General features: G+C 32.6%; 1 protein-coding gene across 1 annotated transcript; it reads left to right on the forward strand.

Annotated features, from left to right (window-relative positions):
• Positions 1–2,567: 2,567 nt before the first annotated feature.
• Positions 2,568–7,379, forward strand: LOC120176423 (transmembrane 9 superfamily member 1-like). Its single transcript, XM_039182853.1, has 12 exons — positions 2,568–2,703; positions 3,702–3,894; positions 4,017–4,121; positions 4,383–4,400; positions 4,482–4,579; positions 4,662–4,814; positions 4,975–5,109; positions 5,203–5,369; positions 5,804–5,898; positions 5,990–6,363; positions 6,730–7,003; positions 7,195–7,379. The coding sequence occupies exons 1-12, from the start codon at positions 2,614–2,616 to the stop codon at positions 7,260–7,262; spliced, it is 1,770 nt and encodes a 589-aa protein (XP_039038784.1). The 5' UTR covers positions 2,568–2,613; the 3' UTR covers positions 7,263–7,379.
• The last annotated feature ends 2,475 nt before the right edge of the window (positions 7,380–9,854 follow it).

Consider the following 9,854-nt stretch of genomic DNA (forward strand, 5'->3'; position numbering starts at 1 on the left):
AAAATTTTAATATATATATATATATTGATTTATATAATATAATTTTTTTAGTTTTATATAAATTTATGACCGTTGGGTTGGTGAAAATAAATGATTGAAACTAACGGTAGGAAATAAGAAGATATTCACTTAAAAAAAAGTCGATCTCAATCACATATTTTCACTCATCCAACGGTCGTAAATCTGTGTAAAATGAAAAAAAATTACATTGTTTAAGTGGATCATATATATATATATCACATTTTTAAAATCGTTGGATGAGAGAAAATAAAAGGCTAAGATTAATAATAAAAAATGAGAATATATTCACTAGAAAAAAAATAAATAGTTAATCTCATCTTTTGATTATACTCATCCCAAATTTTAATTGGGTTTGGATGGCGAATTTCACTGTATAATCTCTTGTTATAAGGCTAATATAAGGCGCGACCTAAAATATTATAAAACAACATAGTATTGTAGGTTGTGCGTAACTAAAATATTAATTTTTCATGCATTTTAAGGTTGCAAACATATTTTAAGTAGCAACCGAAAATGTTAAAAAATATGATTTTTCATGTTGTGCACAATCTAAAATATTATGTTGTTTATAACATTTTAATTAACGTCTTTCCTTAGCTTTGTAATAGGCTGCCGCATCCCAGAACTCTTCGGTTTAAATATATATTTAATCTATTAATTTGTATACTTCAACAAAGATATTTAACGAGAAAATAGTTTGGGTGCTAATGTAAATATTAAATTTATTAAATAAAATCATAAAATTTAATTTTAATGTTATAAATGAAATAAAATGTGTTAGAAAAATAGCTTTTATAATAGATTTTTTCTATACATGATATGAAATAATCATTAATAGATTACATATTAATAATTAAAGCAAAAGTATTTAAGTACTCAATTGAGAGAAGTATATAATTTCAGAAGCTAACCGAATATTTAATCCTTTTAACAAACACAACGTGTTAAAAAGTCAACACCGATCTTCTAGAAATTAGAAGAGAAGAAAAGAGTCGGCTCATGTAAAAAGAAAAGAGTAAACTATGCGTTCAATATCTAAACTATCAGTTTTAATCTATTTAAGTATCTAAATTTTCAATTTTTTTCAAAATCATTCATAACATTTATATTTTGTTTCATTTTAGTAACCCTGTTAAAAAATTAACACGTTTAGTACATAAACTATCATTTTTGTCCATTTTAGTACCTAAACTTTCAATTTTTTAAAAATTTAACGTTAAGTTTTAAACGGATATTAAAATGAAATAAAAACTAAACGTTATGTATGATTTTGAAAAAAATTGAAAGTTTAGGTGCTAAAATGGATCAAAACTGATAGTTTAAGTGTTAAATGCATAATTTAACCAAAATAAAATAAGAATAATAAATAATAAAGGTAAATTACATCAAATGTCACTTTTTCTTTTAATCTGTTTTATTTTGGTCTCCAGTTATTATATAGAACGGTTATTTGTTTGTAGAGTTCTCTATTTTGCTTTAAGAGAAAATAAAAAGAGTGAAGAAAAGTGGAGAGGAAGAAGTAGGGGTGTAAATGAACACAACATTTGGTGAACTATTTGTATAATGTTTGTTTATTAATTTAAATAAATAAATATGAACATAATTTTTATGTCCATTTAATAAATGTACGAACATGAACATAGGTGTGTTTGGTTCGTTTATGTTCATGAACAAACTCGTTTATAAGGTGAAAGTACAGACTAAATTGAAACCATGGTAAAATTTGGAGTTTAAATTGTGAAGCTTGAGGAGTTGAAGCACCAATTAATGATTGAGCACTAAACGAAACATGTTCACGAACCTAAACGACATATAAACGAATGCTAACAAACATGTATGCAAATATTTAAATGAACATATTTGTGATCATCAAACAGACAAAATAAACACCTTCGAAAATAATAAACGAACACAAATATGATCTTATTCTTTCAAGCTTAATTCATTTAAACCCCTAAAAAGAGGAAAGAAATGGTTTGATTTAGTGACAAACATTAAATAAATAGATAATATAGGCGATTGAAATTTAATTTTCTTTAATTAATAACTAAAATAAGTCTGGTTGAAAACAAAAATGACATCGAGTGTAGTTTACCCTTTAATAAACAAAATAGGTTAAACTACATATTTAGTACCGAAACTATCAGTTTTGGTCTGTTTATACCTAAACTTTCAATTTTTTCCAAAATCATACATAAAGTTTAGTTTTCATTTCATTTTAGTACCATTTTGTTAAAAAATTAACGCTTTTAATACCTAAACTATCAGTTTTAGCCCGTTTAGTACCTAAACTTTCATTTTTTTTCAAAACTTAATATTAAATTTTGAACGGGTACTAAAATAAAACAAAAACTAAAGTTTTTAACGTGAAGTATTAAAATGAAACAAAAACTAAACTATAAGTATGATTTTAGAAAACATGAAAGTTTAAGTATTAAAACCGATTAAAACTGACAATTTAGGTACTAAAATCGTAATTTACCCATACAAATAAGGCAGTCTATCCAAAACAACAAACAAGAAAAAGGAGAACTCATCACCATTGTCCTTCGAAATCGGTCTCTTGACCTCTAGATCCGACCATCGCCGGCCATGTCATCCACCGTCCGATCCTCCTCTCTTATTTCATTCCTTCTCTTCGTCTTCCTCTCTCCCGCTTTCGGTTCCGAGTCAGATCACAAGGTAATCTCTCTTATTCTTCCCTCTTTACCTCAACTCAAACATTAAAACTGTTATTATCTTGCGACTATCAGGTGTAAGATATGGATCTATGATGAATAGACTCTTTCTTAATGTAATTTGTCTAAGAATGATTGAAATTGTTTACGTGCATGTCTATTTATTTATTTTAAAGATTTATATACATGCTTGAATTGTATCGTTTCCACGTTAGGTTTTATTGGTGATTTAGGCGTCATTTTTGGTATTCTTTGTTATACAAGTCTCAACGCAAATTATCTATGAAATGGTCGAATGAATGGTATGCACGATTGAGTTGTATCTTCTTCACATTTAGATGAGTCGAGGTAATGTGACGAATCTGGCATGGGGATGTTTTGCCTAATTTCATTCACTTAGGTTTATATATGGATCTTAGCACTTTTAAACTCTCTGTTTTGGTGGATTGATCATGACAGTATTATTTTTTACCATTGGTTGTCAACCATTTACTTTGACCTAGAAATTTGATCTGTAGTCTTGAATCGAATTATGAGTGTAAGGATTATAGCATGGACTAGATGTGCCAAAACTTATCTATCTTATATCTATCCCTTGTTGACTTGATGTATCAGCTAGAAACCAGTTTGCATGTAAAATGTTCTTACTACCTTTTCTTCATTCATATATTTTTACTATCGGCAACTGTTAGAATGAGTTTTTAGTTTTATGTATTTGACTTTTTTGGGATATAGGCTTCACAGGCTTTATCAAAGTATCTTTCTGAATGCCGCTCCTTCTTGAGATCAATGTTACATCATTCTATCCTGTGCATGTACTATATTAAAATCATATTTCTTCTCAATGTGAACTTAAGTTTATAACTTCTCTTTCAATGTGTGTTTGATGTTCAGATTTTTGTTGTTGCATATAGATAGATTTATGTATTATTTTTCTTTTGTTTCTCTACTTCAATAGCTACGGCCAATTCTTATCAACTCCTGTCTTGGTTTTCCTTGCAGTATCAACCAGATGATCCAGTTACCCTATGGGTGAATAAAGTTGGCCCATACAATAATCCACAGGAAACATATAACTATTACATCCTTCCGTTTTGTCATCAGGGTAACAATCCTGCTCACAAGTGGGGTGGTCTTGGTGAGGTCCTTGGTGGAAATGAACTGATCGATAGCGAAATTGATATAAAGTTCCAAAGTACTTTTCTTTTTTCATTCTTGGATTGTTATTTTGATTTCTGTAATTCCTCTAGTAATTGTTTTCCATGTGTATGTCTTCTATATTCTTCCTTATGCTCCTTGTGTTTTATTCTTCAACAGAGAATGTTGACAAAAGTACTATTTGCCAAATGGAACTTGATGAGGTGAAGGTCAGACAGTTCAAGGATGCTATTGAGAACAGTTATTGGTTTGAATTCTTTGTGGGTATGTTTAGCTTTTCATTCTTTTACACAAGAATAGTAAGTGTGTACAAATAGAGCTACAAAGATACTGATACTTGACAGCTTGGTTGAGTACCAAGAATCTCAGGATCTGAAAGCATTAAATTCTTTTGGCGTTGAATGGATGTTCGATGGACTTAGGTATCATTTTGTCTATATGGCTTACCTTGTTGGAGGACTTACTCTATCTTCCTTGCTTTTCTGTTTTTCCATGTTTGTGCTCTTAACAATGCTGAAAACTCAGATGATCTGCCTCTATGGGGTATGCATAACCTGCTTCCTTTTCCTTTTATCTGGTTTATTAATTCTTATGGGTTGTTGCTGAAGAGTTATATCTTTTTAGGCTTTGTTGGTGAGCTGCATCCTGATAAGAATAGTGATAACATCAAGCACGTCCTCTACACGCACAAGAATATTGTTATTAAGTACAATAAGAATCAGGTTTGTGATTCCTGGCATATATACAACTTACACTCACTATTTTTGAATTTGGTATTGTTAGTGACCACATTTAATCTTGCAGATTATTCATGTCAATCTCACTCAGGAGATTCCAAAACCAATGGAAGTAGGTAGAGTATTGGAAATGACATACTCTGTCAAATGGATTCCAACTAATATCACTTTTGCCCGTCGCTTTGATGTTTATTTGGACTATCCTTTCTTTGAGCACCAAGTAAGTACCATTGTTGGTGATAATTTTCTACTTATGTGGATTCTTTATTTTTATTTTTTTTGTTTCTTTTGCAACGATGTATTATTTAATTTTTTTTAACTAGTCTTGTGTTAGGTTGTTCTTTTTCTTTAATTTTTCTGATACATGTTGCAATATGTAGATCCATTGGTTCTCTGTTTTCAATTCATTCATGATGGTTATCTTCCTCACTGGTTTGGTGTCAATGATCTTGATGCGAACTCTGAGAAATGACTATGCAAAGTATGCTAGGGAAGATGATGATCTGGAAAGCTTGGTAATAATACCCGTATCCTTTATCTTTCCTCCTTTAAGGAAAGTTGTCATTTGAAAATTCACGTTCTCCTTGCAATTTCACCTATGCTCTCAGGAAAGGGATGTGAGTGAAGAGTCTGGTTGGAAACTTGTCCATGGTGATGTTTTCCGACCTCCTCGCAGTTTGGCACTGCTTTCTGCTGTTGTTGGCACAGGTGCTCAGCTAGCGTTGCTTGTGCTCCTTGTCATCTTATTGGCAATTGTGGGAACGTTGTATGTCGGGTATGTCGAGAAGCTAGTGAGGTTTCAAAACTCATGAGAGCTGTGAACATTTACATTTATCATAAAACCATTGAGAGCTGGTGGCACTAAAGTGAGACCAACTTAGTTGAGAATTGACAAAGAGCTAAATAAAGTTTTTCTTTCTTTATTTATAAATATATGATTAAAAGTGTTCAAGTGGTTTCTCTTAAAAAATCAATTAACTAATCGTTTGAGAGAAAAATTCTTCTTACTTGAAAATTCTTCCCACTATATTTAAGTACTTGCTAGTTTTATAACGATTAAAAAAAATCATCCTACATGCAGCTCTTAGCGGGATGCCTTTGTAAGAGCACTTATATTTTATGAGCCTTCGTTTATAGACCAAATTGTTCTTTGGTTTTGACATTTCAGCTTTCAGATTTGAGTCGTAACAATTTTATATATTGGTTCAGGAGAGGAGCAATTGTCACAACTTTTATACTGTGTTATGCTTTTACATCATTCATTTCTGGTTATGTGAGTGGTGGAATGTACTCGCGCAATGGGGGTACGTGCTTTATCACTTATCCTTTCTCACTTGCATTTGTTCCTCTACTTGTCCCTAATTCTAAAAAGTTTGATTCTTTCTTCTTCTTCAGGTAAAAATTGGATAAAGGCTATGATCCTCACGGCATCTCTGTTTCCATTTACAGTCTTTGGGATTGGTTTCATCTTGAACACAATTGCAATATTTTATGGATCTCTAGCAGCAATTCCTTTTGGTACAATGGTGGTTGTTTTTGTAATTTGGGCGTTTATTTCATTCCCTCTGGCCCTTCTTGGCACAGTTGTTGGAAGAAATTGGAGTGGTGCTCCAAATAATCCATGCCGTGTAAAGACCATTCCTCGCCCGATTCCAGAAAAGAAATGGTATCTCACACCCTCTGTGATCTCTATGATGGGAGGACTTCTTCCATTTGGCAGCATATTCATTGAAATGTATTTTGTTTTCACATCCTTCTGGAATTACAAGGTGAAATTCTTTTACCTATGTTTTATTTGCGTGATGGTGAACTAAAATCACTGTTGCTATTTTTTATACCAAATAATTTTGGTTGATAATTCTGGACTCGTGTGCACTCGTGAGTCGTCAGTCGTGTCTTGATTGTATATAGAGACTGGCGAAATAGAAATACATCTAATGTGTGTGCCAATTATGTACCATCTGAGAAAAATGGGGAAATAGAAAACTTCAAAACTGATCGGGTAGCCTTCCACTCTTATGCTGTACAAACTGAAAGTTGCTATATATTTTTTAATATGCTAATGAATGCTAGAACATAGTCTTCATTTCTTTTCTGACATGGAAATCATGAACGCAATAAATTGTGTTTTGCAGGTTTATTACGTCTATGGCTTTATGCTGCTGGTCTTCTTGATTCTAATCATCGTAACCATTTGTGTAACAATTGTGGGAACATATTTCCTGCTAAATGCCGAGAACTACCATTGGCAGTGGACGTCCTTCTTCTCCGCTGCCTCAACCGCAATCTATGTGTATTTGTACTCCATTTACTATTACCATGTCAAAACCAAGATGTCAGGCTTCTTTCAGACTAGCTTCTACTTTGGATACACTTTGATGTTTTGTCTTGGTTTGGGAATTCTCTGCGGTGAGTTTTGAAGAAAAAAATCTAAACAATTTATATGGTTATCTTCTCTTTTTATGCATACCTTCCGAATAAGTATTTAGTGTGGACATTTTTAGCTGACCAGGAGGGTTTATTTTCTATTGCTGTCTAGCAGCCTTTGTTTTGTTTCTACATCATGCGAGTTCTTTATCATTTCCATTTTCGAAATGCAGGTGCCGTTGGTTATCTCGGCTCGAACCTGTTCGTAAGGAGGATCTACAGAAACATCAAGTGCGACTAAACCTTTTGTTGTTTGAAAGTATAACCGTCAGTGCTTCCGTGAGGCATCATTAGTTGTCGTCGAGGCAATAAACGATAAGATGAAGGGGTACACGGGTCGAGACCCCAGAGCAAAGCCTAGGGAGGAAATCACATGGTTTTAAGGTAGGTATGTCATAGTATTGTTGGTTTGCAGATTTTGCTTTGTGTCTCTTTCTTTTACACACAAATGTATAATGCGAAGCCTCATTTAGAATGGCAGAAAAACTAGTTATATATATATATATATTTCTTTGGTTATGCTTTTGCGCTTGTTGATGTATGTCTTCTGTAAGAACTGAATGGCTAAACTATGTGCACTTTCTTTTAGGGACAAGGAATTCCCCTAAGAGTACCAATTTGGTGGTTTTTTAAGTATAGGGTAAAGTATAGAAATGATCCCTAAATTATAATGAAATGAACCATTTAAACCCTTAACCTTTCAGAAGTTACAAAATGTTCATTAAACTTTTATTTGGTTATAAAATGATCATGTCATTAGCTGTTGTTATGGAGGTGATGGATCATAAAATTTTTATTCGAGGTGGTGTGAGTTTATCAAATGTTAATCTAATTGGAAAAATTAAAATACCTTTTAAGATTATATTTAATAATATTTTTCTCAAATTTCCATATACTTTTTAAGAAAAACAAGTAAAAATATTTCTTTATAATTCAAACACAAACCTTATTCATTTTTTTGCCCTCTAATGTTTGGGGTTTTGTCCGGATTAATTTGGATTAACATGTGTCGCACATTTTGTTTTGGTGAGTGAATCTTTCAATAAGAGTTTTATGTATACATAAGGACTCAAACTCTAGACTTGTTTAATTAATATCAAACTGGTTGCTACTTGAACATATTTTTGGTACAATCTAATTCAATTTATCACTTTATTTTAATCATTTGTTTGATAATTTTTTAAAGATACTTTATATAAAATATTTTCGTTTGTGAATATAATAAAAGTTGGTCAAATATTAAATATATATATTCATTTGGCACAACTCAGACACGGGTGCGACTGTCGGATATGGATAGGTATCTCATGGGTCTTTCCATGTATTTGGAGGCCTTTGGAGGATCATATTCCTCATATCATGTCCGAATATGCGTCAACTATGAGCGTTGGACATGGATATTTTACGAAAAATGAAGAGTGAATAACTTAGCAGGCTATCGATGCATCGGATCTTCCGAAAGCGTCGAGGCCAATGTGGCTAAGGGTCCATCATTGATCTGTCTTGTGATGAATTGTTATTGTTCTAATTGATTAGATCAAAATTTATTGAATGAAATCTAAGTTATGCAATCATTTTGCTCATTTGAGCAGGAAGTATTGGAGAGGGAGATCGGTCGGCTACGAGTCATGTACCAGCAGCAGCAGCAACAGCCGTCATCTAGCCATCATCGACGCTCTAGCAGTAGAGATCTTGATTCCCGATTCGCGAACCTCTCTCTCTAAAACACAAGGATACTGATTCTGGTCATGACCCCGCCTCCGGTCCACTCCGTATTTAAGTGCTTGAATTTAGCCATGGCTACTTTAACTGGCACCTCTGTTGAATGGATTCTTCTTCAACTCTCGATGTTGTAGGTTGCTCGGCACAACGCGTCCGGTATTCACCACGCAAACAGATGCCGCTTGTCACGGAAGCCGACACGATCTTTTCGATTTCTGCAGGTGGAGGATAAAGAGTAAGAAGAAATTTGGTTCACCATTTCCATGGTTTGATTCATATAATTGGTATTTAGGTTCAAAAACTGATTAAACCGTCGGTTCTTTGATGCTAGCTTTCGGTTTATAAGCGATTTATAATGGTAGATATCTTTTAACCGTCATCATATCACTAAATGATTAAATTTAATGAATAAAATCAAAATTAGGATTAAATTAATAAAATGTATAGATAATAGAGATTAAATATATAAAGGTTTAATATTAAAATAAGTATCCAAACTATACCAAAATCTTGAATAAGTGCCTAAATTATTTTTTAACCCATTTAGGTGCCTAACGTTACAAACGTCACCCATTTAGAAAGAAATTAGGTATATTGAAATAACCCATTAAGTGACATGTGCCACAATATGGTGATTTTAAAATTTTTATTTAAAATTAAAAAATTGAAATTATATATATTTTTAAAGAAAAACATAAACATATTGAAATAACCCCAAAACCCACATCGATCGTTACCTTTTGCTATCGACGAAGGTTCACCTGGCCTCATCACCCCCGACGAATAAAAAACCCATGAAATCGTGATCAATCTACGGTTAATCGACGAAAAATCGAAATTTTATATCCTGCGAACCGTAGGTTGAAAATCGCGATCTCGACGGTCAATCGACGACAACTATAATGACGTATGATTAGGAGAATTGTAGGGACTACATCGGCGGCGGTGATCGTGGTCGGAAAGGGCGGCGAAGGTGGGTTAAGGATATGATTTGAGGGATTTTAGGTATTTTGGGTTTTTTTTTATAATTTAATAGAAATTATGGTTTTTTTTATATATATAATAATATTTCTTTAAAAAATAAATTTCAAATCCACCAGATTGTGACATG

Source organism: Hibiscus syriacus, unplaced genomic scaffold (genome assembly GCF_006381635.1).
Source record: "Hibiscus syriacus cultivar Baekdansim isolate YM2019G1 unplaced genomic scaffold, ASM638163v2 tig00112243_pilon, whole genome shotgun sequence".
Classification (NCBI taxonomy): domain Eukaryota; kingdom Viridiplantae; phylum Streptophyta; class Magnoliopsida; order Malvales; family Malvaceae; genus Hibiscus; species Hibiscus syriacus.

What these genes read in the sequence shown, in the direction of transcription:
- LOC120176423 (XM_039182853.1), top strand. Translation starts at nt 2,614, where the DNA reads ATGTCATCCACCGTCCGATCCTCCTCTCTTATTTCATTCCTTCTCTTC. An exon ending in TTAAGTACAATAAGAATCAG is followed by an intron (nt 4,580 to 4,661) that starts GTTTGTGATTCC and finishes TTAATCTTGCAG; the next exon opens with ATTATTCATGTCAATCTCAC. An exon ending in ATGATGATCTGGAAAGCTTG is followed by an intron (nt 5,110 to 5,202) that starts GTAATAATACCC and finishes CTATGCTCTCAG; the next exon opens with GAAAGGGATGTGAGTGAAGA.